We start from the raw sequence: 20,081 nt of genomic DNA, 5'->3' as shown, positions 1-20,081 counted from the left end.
TTTCTCTCCTCCCCCTCTGCTCAGGATCCTTCCTGGAGTAGGAACTGGAGTGCCAGTTGGTCCTCATCGCCCCTTATGCTCTGAATTCAGAGCCATGGGTACAGACTATCGATGCAGCTAATGAAGAATCTTCAAATCTTAGGTGCATACACATCCTCAGTGAATACCCTGAAGTACCACACATCTTGAAGAACTCGTTACTGTAAAGTAAGTAACCTCTCTTTTCCAACTTGTTCTGTATGGCAAAGCTGAAAATTAGGAGCTTACTGAAGGTTGCTAAAACATGACAGGAGGAGAGGAAACAGGAGGGACTGGCACCACCAGTGGGATCAAAGCAACCAAGTGGGAAAGAAAATCTAGGTGAAAAAAGAACTAGTCAATAAAGTCATTAGGACTTTATGCTTCTAAATCCGTTAAGTGTTTTGGAAATCTCCCTGATGGCCACTAACTTTTTTCAAAAAACAGAACACTAATTACATTAAAAGATAGTTATAAACATACTTTTCTAATGTAAGCAATCGTAGTCAGCACAGGGAAGTTGCATAATTGTGAATAGAAGGGAGATGGGTCAAAGCTATGAAAATTAGCTCTCCTGCAAAACATAGGGTATAATCCCTGGCTGCTAATAAAATATAATTGTAAATGTCCATGGCTGCGAACTATTGCCAAGCACATTGTTTAATAGCTTCTAATTTCCCAGTGATTGCATTATCTTTATTTAGATTATTGCTTTAAAATATTTAGGGCTTTCCTGAATTATAATACCTTACATAAACCCAGATTTAATTCTACTACATCATTACTCCTGGGGAAATTCTGTGCTGCTGCGTGTGCACATAATTAACAAGCCCCACATATTTTTAACTTTTGCACAGAAAAAACGTCTGCCAAAATGTTGCTGCAGTTCTGCCTTTTGCCCACCAGAGGGCGTTGTTGCGATAGCCCAAAACAGCAGCTCCCCACCAGCTAAGGAAGAAAGAGAGCCTGCCTTCTTCACAGTGGACCAGGTTAGGAGACAGAGGCCATGGGGAAACAGACAGCGTGCAGTACTAGGGAAGTCAGACGGGGCACATAAGCGCTACTGGGGGAAGACAGACTGGGGAACAGGCTGAATGGGAGTGGAGGCACAGGGCCACTGTGGGGAGGGAGGTGCAGGGCCACATAGTGATGGGGGAGAGGTGCAGAGATACAAAGGGACAGGGGGTGGCTGGAGAGATACAAAGGGACAGGGGGTGCAAGGACACATGGGGGTGCAGGAACACAAGGGGACAGGGGCAGATGTGCCTGACTGAATGGGAGAGGCTAGCGGTCAGCCAGGGTCTGCATGGGGGAAGCTCCCTAACAATCCCTCCCCATTCCCTCCCCTGCAAAAAAACCCTGTTCCATACTTTTTCCACTCGTACCCAACAACCCTCCAAGTTCACACCAAGTCTCCTTCCCAGCAATTTACTTCTCTCTCCCTCAGCTCCTCCATTATCCCTGACTCCCTTTGCACTGCTTCTGAGGAGTGCGGGAAATACGGTAGTTTAAATGAATTATTACTCAGAGTTCTGTATTAATATGCCTAGTAAGGAATCTATTTGTCAAAAAACATTTCCTGAATCTTTTTTGTTGTTTTGTATTGTTACAGATATACTTGCTAACAGATATTTTTAAATAAATGACCAAAATAATTGAAACTGCTCCGATTATATTTTGCTATTCTGACAAATAAAATATGCAGAATTTTAAAATATTGTGTGCAGAATTTTTAATTTTTTGGTGCAGAACTTCCCCAGGAGTAACATCATATTGTTCTCCTATAACATTACTGAATTGATTAAACGTATTAAAATGTTCTGGTGCACACAATAGATTCTAATTTACAAGTACTGTGTTTAAAAGGTCACTCATCATAAGATCGTGTTTCTTTTGTTTGCTTTTTACATCCTTTTGTTACACCACAAATTTAGGCTTAATCTAAATTCCATTTCAGACCATTTACATGTTTCATTTTTCCTTTCAGCCAATTTAGTGAAATCACACTTACATCACAAATGATCACATTAACACTAACTTTTCTAACAAGTTATTCTGCTTCTTTGTGATTGTTTTATTAGGAAAATTAATGTTAACACTGATCACTGCAGCACTTTTGACTCGTCCCTTTAATTGATTCTGTAGTTCAATTATTTAGATTTTGCTGCATTATAAAAAGCACTTTACCTAATCTTTATTCTGAATCACAACTCCTACTAGGCTCCAATTCTGTAATTGATAACATGCTGGTGGACTGCTGCACCTGCACAAATCTCCTTTAACTTTCCCTTTTTATGGCTATTTGTTTAATTAGGATGATAGCTAATCAGGAATTCGGTTAATTTAATTGTGTTTTATTCAAATGTGTTTCTAGTCTTTTTATTGTATCATGACTTGCAGCTGGTTTTGTAGTGGTAATTACTGTATTTGCATAACATGTGTAATTGATCAGTTGACATCTATGATGTCTGACATGTGGTGATTTATTTCATGTATGTGACTTGAGGAAAAAACAGCTTCTCTATTCAAAAGCTTCAAGACTGGTGTTGGGGAGGAGGTGTGTTTTTCTTTCTTGTTCTTGTTCCAAAGATATTGTGAGTCAGATCATTTACCATTGCATTTTGGTGATAAATAATCAGAATTATACTAATACAACATTATTTAAAGACTGAGGAATACCTTTTTGTATTGGAGAATGACAGCCTTTGTTACTTCGTTGATACAGCTTCAAATCAGCAAGTCTACAGTGGGCTGTATTTGTTGGGCACTCATGTTTATGAAATATTTTTGATTTCGTATGTACTGTTATTTTTATTTCAACATCAATAATATTGCAGGTGAAAATTAAGATCCTTTGGCAGAGCTGGGTGAGGAACCTGCCAACACCACCTGTCTCAAACCAGTGCTTTTAGTTAACTCAATTAATTCTCAGAGTAAAGACACATAAAATAAACCATTCAAAAATGTCAGATTCATGAGTATTTTGGGACTTGTATTTCAAATTAACTAAAATACTGATTTAAAACTACTAAGTCTGTTTACTTCTATTCATATTGTAATATTTAAGTAAACAGGGTAGTTATTATGAATTAACAGATTTAGCACATAGCCCTGAATTTAAAAATAAATAAATAAAGATAAATCATTTTAACCACACACCTATATCTTATACATCAAGAAAAAAATTGTCAAGGGACATCCTTTCATTCAAAAATATCATTGTGGCCTGTTCTCTTTATGACATATGCAGATTAATTTTATCTTCAGGAAATTAGTTTGAAACTGCAAAATATTATGTGCCTCACCATAAGAAAAATCAAACAATTAATGAATTTACAAGAAAGCTGTTAGCACTGTTGTGAATCATCTCAAACTATGAAAAAGAATACATACTGAAAACAAACAGCATCTACCACCAGCAAATACGTTTCTTCCTAGTTTGTTCACAGCTACAAGCTAAAAAAGTAAAAAGTGCAACCAACCTGTAGGTCTGTGTTCAGTTCAGGACAAAACTGTTTCATAACTCAAGAACCATACAGCTACTAGCCAGAGGGAGCCAAATTCCCATTACCACAGAAACACCCTGGAACGTTTCCCAGGCAACAGAGATTTAGTGTGTTGGCAGTTGCTTATTAGTGAATAGGTTTCACAAACTTAAAAAAGGATTTACCACAGTAACTTTTGTTTTCAGCATGTACTGCCATCACAGATCAACACTACAGAGTGTGGTCACATGGCTACAGAACCTTGCAAGTTAGGCGTGCACGCACATCCCCTAGCACAACATTCCACTGTTCAAGGGTTCTATGAAGGAGAACTCTGGTAGATATGAGAATGAATTTCTCCATCTTTACTGTCACTACAGTCACACACTTCAAAAGACTATCCAAGAAATTGGTGCTGACATTTGGCAAAGGTATCATGCATTTTTAAAATTCTCCTGTACTGCTTGCTTTCCCAGGACTCAACAGTTGAGGATCATGTCCGAGTTGCTCTTGCACAGAGCCTTTCCTCTATAGACACTGAGGAAGCAAAAGGTAATGTCTATATTCAGTTTCACTCTGCTCCTGACAGCAATGTTAAGGAACTGCAGGAGTAGTTAAGTTTGGACATCAGGGGGCTGAAGTAAAGAGGTGAGGTGCGGGGAGAGAGAAATCAGAGGAGAGCCCAAAAGATCCAAGAAAAGGGGATGGGAAAGACAAACAAGTTCCAGGAAGGGAGTTAGCAAAAAAGCAGCAAGATGCTTACTGGGCTGTATAGTTAGGAACATTATTGTGTTCATTCCAGCAAGAGGGTCATTATTTAATCTCTGCAGATTTATACAGCTAGTACCCTGACACCTTTGTGTTAAGTATTCTTTGCAAGAAACCCTGCAGTTTTCTGTTATGGCACATCCAAAGCTACCAATTTTGACTATATACCAACGAAGGGTTCTTGTCCATAACTTCATTAATATTTGCCCTATAAAGGCCCAAATTGCCTGATAATGATTGAAATGTACATGGAAGTATATTAAAGGTAAGACATAAAGGATTGAAGAATTTAAAAGTCACACAAGAAAAAAAATATTGCAAATAGACAATTTTTATTCTTTTATTTTTTAGTATTTATGGACAATAAAATGTTCTAAAGAAAAAACGGGTTACCTACCTTTCGTAACCGTTGTTCTTATGTGTTGCTCATGTCCATTCCATTCTACCTGTGTGCGTGCCCATGCGCATAGTCAGAGATTTTTGCCTTAGTGGTATCTGTAGGGCCAGCAGAGGCGTCCTCTGGAGTGCTGCGCTCATGCGTTGGTATATTAGGCACCACTGGCCCTACGCCCTTTCAGTTCCTTCTTCCCAGCAATTCCAACAGAGGGGCAGGAGGGTAATGGAATGGACGTGAGCAATACATCTTGAAGAACAACAGTTACGAAAGGCAGGTGACTGATTTTTCTTCTTCGAGTGAAGAAAAGGAGTACTTGTGGCACCTTAGAGACTAACCAATTTATTTGAGCATGAGCTTTCGTGAGCTACAGCTCACTTCATCGGATGCCAATTTATTTGAGCATGAGCTTTCGTGAGCTACAGCTCACTTCATCGGATGCCAATTTATTTGAGCATGAGCTTTCGTGAGCTACAGCTTCGAGTGCTTGCTCATGTCTATTCTGTTCTAGGTGACTCACAAGCAGTATTGCTGGAGGTGGGCCCAGTGTTCACGGTTGTGCAGCTTGCAATACTGCTCTGCTGAAGCCAACATCATCCCAGGCCTGCTGGGTAGTCACGTAGTGGAACGTGAATGGATGACCAGGTAGCAGCCCTGCAGATATCCTGGATTGGCACCTTGGCCAGGAAAGCTACCAATGAGGCTTGCTCCCTAGTTGAATGGGCAGTCACAATCGCCAGTGAAGGCACACTCGCCTTTTCATAGCGGAAACAGATGCAGGTGGATGAAATTCTTTGGGTGGACACTGGACAGCCCTTCATTCTGTCTGCTACCGTGATGAACAGCTGTGTCGACTTATGGAACAGCTTAGTTCTTTCGAGGTAGAAGGCTAACGCTCTCCTGACATCCAGAGAGTGTAATCTACGCTCATCTTGTGTCCTGGCTGGCATGAAACTGTGAAACTACCTCGGGCAGAAAGGTTAGATGCAGCCGCAGCCAGACCTTGTCCTTGTAGAACACCATCTAGGTCGGCTCTGAGGTAAGCGCCATAATCTCAGAGCCCCTACAGGCAGATGCTATTGCTACCAGAAACAGACCTCAATGGTTTGAAGAGGAAGCCGGGGAGCCTCAAAAGTATGAGATTTAAGTCCCCTGGGTCACGGAGCTGAGGGTAGAGTCACTCCAGACCTTTTAAAAATCGCACCATCATGTAAACGAAGACCAACCTCTCTTGGAACAAAGGATGGAAGGCCGAAATAGCAGCCAAGTGGACCTTGATAGATGAAAGAGACTTGGGGAGTTCTCCACCTTTGGAAGATCATGCTGGCTACCTTCAGGTGGAGCACCCACTCGTGGTGAGAGAAGAAGTCCCTGCTTAGGTGATCTGCTAGCATGTTCCTGGCCCCCGGAAGGTGACACGCTTCTAGATGGATTCCATGGTTGATGCAGAAGTCCCAGGGACGGAGTGCCTCTTGGCAAAGGGCTGAAGATCACGCTCCGCTTTGCCTGTTGATGTAGAACATCGAGGCTGTGTTGTCCGTGAGGACTCTGGCCACTCTGACCGACAGGTAAGGTAGAAGACCACGCATGCTCCGTGCACTGCCCTAAGCTCTTTGACATTTATGTGTAGCATTGACTCCTCTGGGAACCACATACCTTGGGTCTAGAGGGTGCCGAGGTGCGTCCCTGATCCGAGGCATCCTAAACCAACTTGACTGAGTGAGGAGCGCTGATGAAGGGAACTCCTTCCAGGACTTTTCCGGGGTCAGTTCACCATTGCAGCGTGGTAAGTACTGTCACAGAGATGGTGACAACCTTCTCCAGGTGGTTCCTGGACTGGGAGTAGACTGTCGCTAGCCATTGCTGCAGGGATCGCATCCGGAGCCTCGCGTGGCACACCACATATGATATCAGAGTGTGCACAGCCAGCAGCATGTGTTCAGGTGACCCTCCCCCCATGTCCCTCAGTCCTGCAGCTGCTCCTGGGACCCTCCTGCTGAAAGTGCAGAGCGGAGGGAGGGGGGAAGTGAAGGAGGGAGAAGGGTGCTGATGTCAGGGTGTCCTCCTACCCCCGCCCCGGTACCCCATCTCCGCAAAACAGGGCCGAGGGGACAGGCTGGCTCAGGAGGACTCGGATCTGCTGCGGTCTGAGTGCCGAGTGTCTCAGTGCCTTTCTTAGGGAGACAGTGCACTATTTCTGAGATTTCCCCAGCAGCCAGCTCACAGTCTCTGTCATACACACACACTCTCTCTCTCTCTCTCTCCCCCCTCCCATCTCCGCAGAATGGGGGAGGGGAGACAACAGGACTCAGGACACAGCAGGAGAGCTTTCAGGGAGTATCTTAAAGAGACAGCAAACAGCTTTTCCCAGCCACGTGTCTCACACACACACATTTTCTCTGTGTCACACACACTCACCTCCTAACACATACTTGTATTATTATTGTTGTTACTTCTTGGTACTTCCTGCAATGCATATATATTCTCTGTAATTTTATTCTTTCAAAGTGTTATTTTAGTGTTTTGACTGGTCTATGCATGTCATAATTTTTATTTCTCTTACACTTAAATGTAATTCTTTGAGTAGTGAGCTCTAAAATGCCTAACCTGTCCTGGCTGGAGTAATTATCCCTATGGTAACTTTTTAAAAATATGTATTATATCTAGGTTTTGTTTCACATGTGCACCGAGGTATGTGCCTAAAACAAAATTTATTCCACACATGGATGGAAAAAATTAGAGGGAACATTGGTGGGGATGCAGGGACATATAGGGACAACGGGTGGCTGCATGGGGGACAGGGGCAGATGTGCCTAATTGAATGGGAGAGACTAGGGTTCAATCAGGGTCTGCTTGAGGAATGATCCACAACCCCCTAATAATCCTTCCCCCCAAAAAACAGTTCCATACTTTTCCCTCCCACACCCAAACAACCCTCCAGGTTCACTCCCAGGCTCCTTCCCAGCAATTACTTCCCTTACCCTCAGCTTCTGCATTATTCCTGACTCCCCCAAACCTTTGGACTGCTTCTGGGGTGTGTGGGAAATACATTTCTGTACTGTAATGTAAATTAATTATTACTCAAAGTTCTGTATGCTTACTAAGGAATCTATTTGTCAAAAAACATTTCCTGAATCATTTTTTGTTGTCTGTATTGTTACAAACATACTTGCTGAAAGGTATTTTGAAATAAATTACCAAAATAATTGAAACAGACATGATTATATTGTGTTATTTTGATGAAATATGCAGAATTTTAAAATATTGTGTGCAGAATTTCCCCCGGAGTAGCTTATCCAGAACACCTCATCTAGTTCTGGAAGAACACTTCATCCAGTTCTCTGAGATCCAAAAATGCAGTTTGACTCAGGCCAGTCCTCGCTTACACACAGCCCCCCAACCTGAAGCAAATACTCACCAGCAACCATATACCATACAACAAAAACACTAACCCAGGAACCTATCCTTGCAACAAAGCCAGTTGCCAACTCTGTCCACATATCTATTCAAGGAACACCATCATAGTGTGGCTGATGTGATTAGGTCCTATCAGAGGCTCATTCACCTGCACATCTACCAATGTGATATATGCCATCATGTGCCAGCAATGCACCTCTGCCATGTACATTGGCCAAACCGGATAGTCTCTATGCAAAAGAATAAATGGAAATAAATCAGACGTCAAGAATTATAACATTCAAAAACCAGTTGGAGAACACTTCAACCTCCCTGGACACTCAATTACAGACCTAAAAGTCACAATTCTTCAACAAAAAAAACTTCAAAAACAGACTCCAATGAGAAACTGCAGAACTGGAATAAATCTGCAAACTAGACACCATTAAATTAAGCTTGAATAAAGACTGGGAGTGGATGAGTCACTACACAAACTAAAAACTATTTCCCCATGCTAATTTTCCCCCTACTGTTACTCACACTGTCTTGTCAACTGTTTGAAGTGGGCCATCCTGATTATCACTACAAAAGTTTTTTTTCTCCTGCTGATAATAGCTGACCTTCAGCAGCTGACAGCTGAAGCCAAAGAAGTCACGGAGGTCCAGTAAAGTCACGGAATCCATGACTTAATAGTATACTGGATCTATGAAGGTAGGTGTGGTGATTAAGGAACCACCCCAAACACACCAAGAAATCTGTTATCTACAGCCAAGCACTCAGATACCACAGAATATGCTCTCAGGAGAATGTCTAGAATATACATCTCAAGCCACTCAAAACTGTCTTCATAAAATAAGGACACTCCACCAAAGAAGAAGATTGCATCATTAAATGGGCCACCCAAATACCCTGAGAAAACCTGCTTAAATACAGAAATAAAACCCTCTCCAACCACACAGTTGTCACCTACCACCCTACACTGGAACCTATGTGGGGTATCAAACAACTACAACCTGTATTTGATGGTGACCCTATCCTGAAAGAAATCTTTCCTGAACCCCCTCTTCTGGCCCTCAAACAACCCCCCCCCCCAACCTCTCCAAGCTCATCATCAGAAACAAGCTCCTGACAGACCAGGACCCACCAACTCAAAGTGGCACCAGACCCTGTCAGAACAACAGATGCAAAACTTCCAGACTTATCTCCACTGCTATAATGATCAACACCCGCCACAACACACCTTTCAAGGCCCATGAGTCCTTGTGACGCATGGCTAGAAAGGGTTAAATATCCTGCCAAATAAATAACCCTCAAAAGACATGTGCGGAGATAATGTTTGTGTTTTTGTGTATTTACATATGTATGGGTAGGGTCAAAAATGTAATCAACACTCCCTGTCTATGCTATGACTATGTATTCTGATAATGCAGAGGTCAAAAGAACATCCTATTTTTTAAATGAATTGTAAACATGGGATCTCTCTGTATTAATCTCTCTCTGAAATGTATAGCAAATAATCTGTGAATGGTGGAGGAACAAGCAAATTGCCTTGTTAATTCTATAGCTAAGTACTGGTGATGGACCTCCTTCAAAGTCATGCTAATTACCTTTTGAACTTCAAACTTGTCAAAAGACATGAAATTGTATGAAAGATCCTTGGGTCCTGATTCTGTCATCTCAGATCTGCTTAGGCTATCAGGGGAAGTTTGAGTCACAAGACTGAGGTCCCAGTTATGCTGGTACGCCCTGAATATGATATTTGGGCATTGGACTATAACCTATGAACTATTTCTAAAAGAACTTTTTGCAACTACAAAGCTCACAATCTCTGCTATGAATCTGCACCTAAATGAACTGAGCTCATGTCTGTATGTATATTGATCTTTTAACCATACCATCTCTCTTTTGTTTTTTAATAAAGTTTAGTTATTAAGAATTGGCTGTAGCATATATTTGGGTAAGATCTGGAATATTCAATAATCTGGCACGTAACGTGTCCGATCCTTTGGGATTGGTGGAACCTTTTATTTTAAATGATGAAATAAGATTTACAGAAACGTTCATCATATTTGATGTGGATAGCTGGATGGAGGCCTGAGGCTGGATCACCTTAAGAGAACTGTGTTGTTTGGACTTCTGAGTAACCAGTAAGGTAATAAAAGAAGCTGTTTTATACTGGCTTGGTAAATATCAGTACTGGAATGTCCACCATCTTTATGCAGATTGTCTGCCCCATTCTTTGCAGTTCACCCTGACTGAGTGATCATAACTAGCTCCCCACTAGGACCTGGTCACAATATCACAATGTGTGTTACTCCCGAGGAAATTCTGTGCCAAAAAATTAAAAATTCTGTACACAATATTTTAAAATTCTGTATACCTTATTTGTCAAAATAATACAATATAATCACAACAGCTTCAATTATTTTGGTAATTTATTTCAAAATATCTGTCAGGAAGTATGTCTGTAACAATACAGATGACAAAAAAGATTCCACCAGGAGCAGAGTTAAAGAAACTTCTATGACAACCCAGTTCCTGTTTCTCTGTTATGCTTCTGTCGGGCACCTCAGTCTGGGTGTGTCACGTGTGCCAGCTGGGCACATCTTGGGACAAAACTCTGCCCCTCCAGTCTTTTAGTCGATTCTCATTTTTTCGTTTTGCCCCCATATGATTACCATATTTCAAGTTCCCAAATAGAGGATACTACCGGGAGGAGAAGCTGGGGGGGGGTATTGGAGGGGGTATTTGGGGCACTAGAGGGTGTGTGTACTGGGAGGGGGCATTTGGGGATGCTGGAGGGGTGTGTGTGTACTGGAAGAGACTATTTGGGTGGTGCTGGAGTGGGCTGCACAGGGTCCCCCCACCCCAGTCCAGACACCCACACCTCCTCCCGTCCCCCCAAGAGCCCAGCTGCAGGCTCCGTTCCACGCAGCTTTGTTACTGTCCCACCAGGCAGAGACAACCCATACCTGTTGATGGTGGGGGGCTCGATCACCCCCAGAACACCTCGAATCACACCTCCCCGGTAGGATCCCCCCTTACGCTCAGTTTCCCCTCCCAGAAAGCAGGAGCTCCTTCCTGCAGATGCCATCTATTCCTCCTGCCTCTCCCCGGCTCCAGCAACTGCCACACAGGGAGGAGGCCTTGCAGCACCATGTGACCAAGCAGGGCTGGCAAACTCAGGAACAGCAGCCCACCTGTGCCTCCCACATAGCAAGCTGGGGAGCTGGGCTCTCCCAAAGCCAGTAGCCCCTAGCAGCAGCCAGTGCCAATTCTGCTGGAAAAAATGAAATTCTGCACACAATTAATGTTCTGCATTGTGCAGTGGCACAGAATTCCCCAGGGAGTAACATGCTGTATCTCATCCTGTGCACTAAATGCCCCAACAACAACTATGTGGCAGACATGCCAAACCCACCAAAAACACGCAGAAATTGGGCTTGATTTTATCTTAATTAGCTTGTGAGTTGCTTGTTGGCTAGTTTTTGGCCTGTAGCTTGTTGCTTCTTTTTTTTTTTTTTTTTTATCAGCTCCCAGCAAGCCGGGGCAAGGGGGGAAGAGAGTTAGGGGGTGCACAGTGGGCCCACCACAGTTCCAGACTGCGCGCCGGGGGATCTAGTCACATAGAATTTTGGGGTTCTTAGGGATTGGCTTGTTTTGAAATGGGGTTACCTTGATTTTTGGCTTATTGTGAAAGTCAGGGTGCTTATTTACCGCATGAAAGTTGGCAACTGTCCTATGTGGGTGAAAACAGACCATCACTATGCTCTCCAATGAACTCATACAGGAAAATGATAAAAGATAAAATCACCTGTGGGTGAAAACTTTTCGCAAAGCAATCACTCTAAATCTGACTTATCAGTCCTCATCCTCAAAGGAAACCTGCACAACACTTTCAAAAGACAAGCCTGTGAGCTTAAATTCATAAGTTTGCTAGACACTAAAAATCATGGTCTTAGTAAAGACACTGGATTTATGGTTTATTACAACAATCTGTAATCCATTAACCATTGTTTTTGTCCTATGACTACAGGGGTTAATAGGCCACTTCATCTTGAATGGCCGCTTAGAACAGTGGTTCACAAGCAGGTGTACGTGTACCCCACGGATACTCAGAGGTCTTCCAGGGAGCACTCAACTCATCTAGATCAGCGTTGCTCAACCTGGAGGTTGCAGCCCCTGGGGGGGGGGGTCCATAGGAGAGGTTTAGGGGGGTCACAAGTGCAGGGCTGGCATTAACGGGTGACAAACAGGGCAACTGCCCAGGGCCTCACACGAAACTAAGTTACATACTTCAGCCCCAGGTGGCAGGGCTTGGGCATCAGACAAGACTCAAAAGTGAAAAAACAGGCTCAAGTATCACACTGAAATGTAAGTACAATATTTATATTCCAGTCAATTTATTATATAATTATATGGTAAAAATGAGAAAGTAAGCAATTTTTCAGTAACAGTGTGCTGTGACACTTTTGTATTTTTATGTCTGATTTTGTAGGCAAGTATTTTTAAGGGGGGGTGAAACTTGGGGTAGGCAAGACAAATCAGATTCCTGAAAGGGATACAGTAGTCTGGAAAGTTGGGAACCGCTGGCTTAGAATATGTGCTATCTACTTGTGCTAAACTATCCCTTCGACCTTGTATTTAGCTGTGACATTCTGAGTACCTTCCCCAGACCTCAGGAAGAGCTCTGTGTAGCTTGAAAGCTTGTCCCTCTCACCAACAAAAGCTGGTCCAATAAAAAAATATTACCTCAATCTTCTCTCTCTTACATCTGTGTCAGGAATATATTCCAAAGTTTTTCACCGTTCAGCTGAACTGGTGTCTGTAATATAGGTTACCAGCAGTCTCCCTTCATTAAGGGACCCTATGTTGCTAACAGCAGTTCACCTGAATGATAAGGGTTGCCAGTGCCGAGTATATGGGGACAATTACCTCCCTGTGTCTTATGTACAAGACTCCTGTTAATACACCCCAGAATATTATCCTTTTTTGCAACAGGATCACACTGTTGACTCATATTCAATTTGCGATCTATTATAACCCCATCCTTTTCAGCAGTACTACCACCTAGCTAGTTATTCCCCATTTTATAGTTGTGCATTTGATTTCTCCTTCCAAAGTGAAGTATTCTGGACTTTATTGACTTTCATCTTGTTCAACTCAATTCATTAATGTCATTTTGAATTCTAATCCTGTCCTTTGCAACTCCTTCCACCTTGGTGTCATCTGCAAATGTTATCAGCATATTCTCCACTCCATTACCCAAGTCATTAATGATAATATTGACTAGTACTGGATCCAGAACTGACCCCCCCTGCAGGGACATACCCTTCCAGTTTGACAGCAAACCACTGATAACTATTCTGAGTACTCTCTTGCAATCAGTTGTGGCCCCAGTTTACAGTAATTTCCTGTAGATGCCATTTCCCTAGTTTGCTTATGAGAATGTTACGTGGAACGGTGCCAAAAACCTTACTAAAATTTAAATATATCATGTCTGCTGCTTCCCCTCTATGCACCAAGCCAGTAACTCTGTTAAGAAAAGGAAATTAGGTTGGTTTGGCATGATTTGTTCTTGATAAATCCATGCTGGCTATTCCTTGTAATCCTATTGTCCTTTTAGGTGCTTACAAATTGATTTTTTAATAATTTGTTTCAGTATATTTCTGAGATACTTCAGTTAGTTCCTTATGTGCCCTACAATGCATTTCATCAAGTTCTGCTGATTTGAATACATTTAAGTTATCTAATATTCTTTAGCTGGTTCTTTCCCTATTTTGGCTTATGTTCCTTCCCCCTTGTAGATATTAATTGTGTGAAGTATCTAGTTCCATTAGCCTTTTTAGTGCAGCTGAAACAAAATAGGTATTAAACACCTTAGCCTTCTTGAAGTAAAAAGAAAAGGAGTACTTGTGGCACCTTAGAGACTAACCAATTTATTTGAGCATAAGCTTTCGTGAGCTACAGCTCACCATCCGATGAAGTGAGCTGTAGCTCACGAAAGCTTATGCTCAAATAAATTGGTTAGTCTCTAAGGTGCCACAAGTACTCCTTTTCTTTTTGCGAATACAGACTAACACGGCTGTTACTCTGAAACTTCTTGAAGTAATCAGTTATTAGCTCTCCTTCCCTGCTAATTAGAGGACCTACACTTTCCTTCATCTTTCTCTTCCTCCTAATGTATTTAAAGAACCTCTTCCTATTGCCTTTTATGTCGCTTGCTAGCTGTAAACTCATTTTGTGCCTTAGCCTTTCTGATTTTGCCCCATACATGCTTATGCTATTCTTTTGTAGTCCTCCTTAACAATTCATCCATGTTTCCACATTTTGTAGGACTCCTTTTTGATTTTCAGGTCGTTAAAGAGCTCCTGATCTAGCCATATTGGCATCTTACTATTCTTATCTTTCCTTAGCATTGGGATAGTTTGCAGTTTTGCTTTTAATATCATCTCCTTGAGAAACCGTCAATACTCCTGAACTCCTTTTCTCCTTAGATTTTCTTCTTTTGGGACCTTACCTACCAGTTCTCCGAGTTTGTTAAAGTCTGCTTTTTTGAAGTCCATTGTCCTTATTCTGCTGCTCTGACTCCTTCCTTACCTTAGGATCATGAAATCTATCATGTCATGATCACTTTCACCTAAATTGTCTTCCACCTTCAGGTTTACTACCAATTCTTCTCTTTTGATCCAAATTAAGTCTAAAATGGCTTTGCCCCAGTTTCTTCCTCCAATTTCTGTAATAAAAAAGTTGTTCCTAATATATTCCAAGAACTTATTTTAAATTTTGTTTGACCATATTACTTTTCCAATGGCTGCCTGGGTAGTTAAAGTTCTCTATTACTACCTGGTCTGATGGAGTACAGTGTTCAATTCTGACTGCCACACTTTAGGAAAGATATGGATAAATTGGAGAGTCCAGAGGAGAGCAACAAAAATGATCAAAGGTTTAGAAAACCTGACCTATGAAGAAAGATTACATGTGGGCATGTGAAGTGAGGGAGGATCTGATAACAGTCTTCCAATAAGTTGACGAGTTGTATAAAAAGGTCTGTGATCAATTGTTCTCCATGTCCACTGAAGGTAGAGCAAGAAATACTGGGCTTAATCTGCAGCAAGGGAGATTTAGGTTAGATATTAGGAAAAACTGTCTAACTACAAGGATAGTTAAACTCTGGAATAGGCTTCCAAGGGAAGTTGTGGAACTGTCATCATTGGAGGTTTTTAAGAATAAGTCAGACAAACACTTGTCTAGGTTTACTTGTTCCTGCCACAGTGCAGGAGGCTGGACTTTGTGACTATTGGAGGTCCCTTCCAGCCATAAATTTCTATGATCCTCTGAATTAATGTTAGGCACAGTGAGAAAGTTTTCAAAACTATTCCTAGTGTAGATAAGGCCATACAATCTTTCAGGATAGGGAAGACCTGCATTTCTGTTGTAAAAAGCCAGGGGATAAAGGAGCAAACAGATGGTCATATTCATTTTCAGGTCACTTCAAGCAAAAAGGTAATAAAGCCTATTCTCAAAAAGCCTATTCTCAGTCTCATCTCTTAATAACATATTCCCTATTTCACATTCATTAAAACTAGTGGAGCTTTGCCTCAAAGAGTTTCCCACAGTGCTGGTATCACTTGTGATACCACTTTTCAGCAAGATGCCAAGCACCAGCAGTTCATATCGCTTCCAGTGAATCAAATTAACTTGTGTATAAACTGACTATTTTTGTTCTTAGTCTCCTTTCCTTAACCTTAAATTGTGTCCTTAAATTGTGAGCTCTGCAGAGAAGCCACAATCTTTCTTCAGTGTTTGAAATGTACTTAGTACATAATAGGTGCTACCATAAATAAATAAGAATTTGAATTTAGAGTCCTGGGCTAACCAAAGAAGGTGGAACTTTAAAATTGTTTCAACAACTAAGAAAATAGTAACAAAGTAGAACTGGCGGATATAGTGTTATTTAGACTTTTTCTAAGACCTTCTGATAAGAGTACATCACCAGATATTGTTAAGGAAACTCGCTAACTATGAAGCAAGAGATAGTGAAATCAAAATACATTAGTGGGTACCCCAGGAATCAGGGTACTGGTAGGACAAGGGCTAGATTCACAAGGGACTTAAGCCACTACTGACCTCCTCATGTACACAAATCCAACATTTAGGTACCACTGACATTCACAAAACCACTGCTCAGCTGCCACCTTACACTATAGGCATGTAAGTTTCTGCTGGTGGGCATGCACAAAACTGCCTACATCCTGATGCCAAGCTACTTGGTGCCCTAGCTCATGCCTAAACCCCAAGAGGATTCTCAGACTGGGCATCATCTCCCCTGTGTGTGCACCCCATTGTACCCAATAGCCCAGTGTCCACATCCCAGGTGAGGGCTCTAACCACTGAGCTATAGAGTCATAAAAATAGCAAGAAAGTATCTATCACACAGTAAATACGTATACAAAATGGAACAGCTTCAACATGAGAGATTTCAGGGAGGCCAACCAGAGAATACCTAATAGCCTGATGGTGAGGGCACTCTCCTGGGAGACCTGGGTTCCACTCCCTGCTCCAAATCCAACAGAGTGGGGATGTTAAGACAAGTCTCCCCACTCCCAGGCAAGGGACTTAACCACTGTACTATTGGCTATAATAGGGTGGTGTTCTCTCACTATTCCCTGCCCCACCCCCAAAACAAGGCTAATATGGGATAGATGCCTAACTCCAAGAAAAAGTCCATGGCTGTGAATCCTGAGCACAGACAGCCACCTCCCTCCAGCCTCTCAGTCAGGTAGCTAAGGCCAGATCAATGGAAATCCAGTATTTAAGCCCCACTTTCTCCTCTGCTTTTCACTTCAGGCCAGTTTAGTCAGCTTCCTTCTTGCTGGCTTCTCTGAATTCCTTTCTTAGGCTAAGTTTATACTGTGCACCTTGCAATGGCATGGCTGTGCCGCTGCAGTCATGCAACTGTAAGATAAGCAGTGTAGCCACTGTTTGTCGCCAGGAGAGAGCTCTCCTGAGGACAAAATAAAATCACCCCTAACGAGGGGCGGTAGCTTCATCTACAGGAGAGTGGCTCCCGCTGACGAAGGCCACACCAGGGCCATCTCTAGGCATACGCGGCTGAGTAGGGCACCCGAAAATTTGGGGCACCATTCCCCTTGCTGGCTACAGCTGGAATCCTCTTTTTTCCGGCCTCTCCCCCGCGCTGGGCCGATAGGCTTCTCCCCACCCTTTCCCTCACTTGCTCACTCCTCAGCCAGCCAGCTGAGGGCCCCAGCCTCCAGCTCTGCAGAGTCCGACCCAGCCTTGGGGAGCCTAGGACAGCGCAGACCCAGCCCCCCACCACCCGGAGCACAGTTCCTCCCTGGACACTGCCTGCGCCACTTGGTCTCCAGCAGGCGCCAGGACAAGAGGAGTGAAACTTCCATGTGAGTTTGGGGGGGCGGGGCTCAAAGTGACAGTGCGCTCACTGTCTCTCACACTTCCCTAACACACACAGACTGGCTCTCACACCCACATACACTCTGCCTCTCACGAGTCACAGACTGTCTCACACTCCCCAACACACACTCTGTCACATAGTCACACATACACAGTCTCTCTCACACACACGTTCTTGTATTATTGCTGTTATTACTGCTTGGTATGTCTTTTCAAAACGCTCGTGGTGAGCCAGGAGTTGCTAGGGCTCTGGCAAGATGCAGCCTCCATGTGACAGCACGAAGCCTGTCTTGAGTCACTGCCACAGCATCTGCTGCATAGGAAGCTCAGTGTGTGTCAGCAATTGGGGGGGGGGGTTCTTAGGGTCCGTGGGTGGGGGTGATGGCTGTGCCCCCTTGACATACTGAGGTCAGCAGCGCCGGCTGGGGACCACTTTCAATGGAGCATAAGGGCATCAGTTTAATAATACTGCGTAAGGCACCATAAATCGTAAGGATGGCCCTGGGCCACATTGGCACTTTTCGTCGTTAAAACTTTTGTCATTCGGGATTGTTTTTTCACACCCCTGAGCAACAAAAGTTTTAACAATGAAAGTACAACGTAGACATAGCCTTAACCACACAACTGTTCCCTATATGCCTGGGCACCTACCTCAAGGCTGTGAATTCCACAGAAAGGCAGGGTACTTAGGGGTTTAGGCATTGCAATGCTCAGCACTGCAATAACTAAGTCCTTTTTGTGAATCCAGCTCCTGCTGCTTAATGTCTATATTAATAACCTGGAAGAAGGGGTGAATAATGAAATGACATAATTTGCTGAAAGATACAAATATAGAATAGTAGAAAATAAGAATCAGGACATCCCTCATCTCTGGGAAATAGTGCAGAATCAGGCAGCCTTATAAGGACCCCTCTAATTCTATGCAGTGTTGTTGTAGCTATGTCAGTCCTAGGATATTAGGGACACAACATGGGTGAAGTAATATCTTTTAAGTTGGTCCAATAACGATATGACCTCAACCATCTTGTCCCCCACAAGTCCTAGTGTTTTCCACACAAAGGATATTCCTGCTTGGGGAGAACACACTGCTGGAGCCTGTGCTGAGCACAACCCTTAGCTCCAACCTGCTCAGCAATCAGCTGGCCTGGGAGTCAGAGGAGAGCAGCAGACCCTGACTCCCTGAGCTTTCTTGTCCAACCAGTGGTCTCAATAGCTCCAGCTGAAGAAAGAAAAGGATCCAAACACACTGACTAGGAACCATCAGCCCTTCTCAACCACAACTCTTCTCCCCCTCAGAACTGGTGCATTTTAGGAGGACTACTAAAAAGCCTGACTGCCCTTACTCAATATGAGCTGTCACAGCAGCATCAAATGAACTGCTCGGGTCAGTAGTTTCTGAAGCACTTTCTTATTAATAGTACTACAGGAATATAAGGTACAATTAAATCCTTTTTGTAATTAAAAAGGGAGGGGAAACCGTACATACCCACTGTGAAGGGTAGAGGCAGCAGAAGTATCACTTACTAGCAAAAAGGAAAGGAGTATTAGTGGCACCTTAGAGACTAACCAATTTATTTGAGCATAAGCTTTCCTGAGCTACAGCTCACTTCATCGGAAGTTGTGGTTTTCTGTCCCAGTTCAACTGTAACTTTAGCAAGAAACACTTTCAATGTACACAACGCCTTCCAGACAAAAACCTCAAGACACCTTTATAAACATTCAGCATGTTTATTAGTTACTTTAATTACTTTAGTTACATGTTTATTAGTTACTTTAATTCAGACATTTTACACCAGACCCTCCTATGAAGGAGCCATTATCCCCACAGACACGGAGAGGGCAAGCGACGTGCCCTGCAGCGCCAGGAGACCACATCGCGGGAGTCCGGCCAGCAGCACCCGGAGAAGAAGGGGCGGCAGCTGACCCTCACCCGACAATTACACCGCGCTGCCAGGGCACAGGTACCCGGTCTAAGGCCCGTCTTTAGCTAGCCCCCGCTAGAGCAATGGGGGTAGGGGCTACTGCCCGCAGCCTGACCAGTGCCTTCCCCTTTAAGGGCCCCACAATCCGCAGTGCTTTAGTCCTGCCCGTCCGTTAATCCCTTGACAAACGCCAGGCCACACAGCCCCGTCCACCAGCCCCGCTCAGCTTCCCCATGCCCCTCCCCCCACGGTTTGCAGGGAAACTCACCTCGCCCGCACAAGATTCCCCTCAGGCAGCCACTGACACCCTCCTTACTAGGTTTCCCCGCCCGCTACTAGCCTCTAAACCCCGCCCCGTCCCCGTCCCCGTCCTATCAGAGGCTCCCTCGGGGAAGGAGGAGAGGAAGGAAGGCAAAGACGCTACGCAAACCGTGTCGCGCATGCGCCGCTGAGACCCGGCAGCCAACCGGCGGCCGCAGAACGTTCAGTTCTAAACTGAAGCTGAGGCGAGTGGCTGCGTTTGAACGGTTACAACTTTCAAACTAACACCACCTCCAGCACACGGCCGTTAAGGGCTATTTAGCTTAAGCTGCGCCAGAGCTGTAGTCACACAGCGCTCCTGTCCTGAGGGGAGTCTTCCCATCTGTTCAACGCATTTAGGCC

The 20,081-nt window shown here is 43.6% G+C and overlaps 2 protein-coding genes across 8 annotated transcripts in view; one reads left to right on the top strand and one right to left on the bottom strand.

Annotated features, from left to right (window-relative positions):
- The window catches only part of SMC4 (structural maintenance of chromosomes 4), a 135,791-nt gene extending 127,914 nt beyond the window's left edge, over positions 1-7,877 (top strand). For 3 of the 5 annotated variants that reach the window (XR_012669858.1, XR_012669854.1, XR_012669856.1), the window contains 2 exons: positions 3,980-4,055; positions 5,177-7,877. The gene's annotated coding sequence lies outside the window, so the exon portion shown is untranslated. Of the gene's footprint in view, positions 1-24; positions 208-875; positions 1,008-3,979; positions 4,056-5,176 lie in introns of all 5 variants that reach the window. The other 2 variants (XR_012669857.1, XR_012669855.1) reach the window with 2 other exon arrangements.
- TRIM59 (tripartite motif containing 59) overlaps positions 1-19,746 on the bottom strand; it is a 63,679-nt gene extending 43,933 nt beyond the window's left edge. Inside the window, exon 1 of one of the 3 annotated variants that reach the window (XR_012669860.1) lies at positions 19,687-19,741. Coding sequence is in view for 1 of the 3 variants with exons in the window: in XM_048862792.2 (XP_048718749.1) it covers positions 3,501-3,539 (39 nt within the window). In the remaining 2 variants the exon portion in view is untranslated. Of the gene's footprint in view, positions 1-3,500; positions 3,569-19,686 lie in introns of those variants that run through there. The other 2 variants (XM_048862793.2, XM_048862792.2) reach the window with 2 other exon arrangements.
- Between the last annotated feature and the right edge of the window lie 335 nt (positions 19,747-20,081).

Source organism: Caretta caretta, chromosome 9 (assembly GCF_965140235.1).
Source record: "Caretta caretta isolate rCarCar2 chromosome 9, rCarCar1.hap1, whole genome shotgun sequence".
Taxonomy (NCBI): domain Eukaryota; kingdom Metazoa; phylum Chordata; order Testudines; family Cheloniidae; genus Caretta; species Caretta caretta.
Note: the sequence above shows the minus strand (reverse complement) of the source record. Positions and strands in the feature narration are given on the sequence as shown.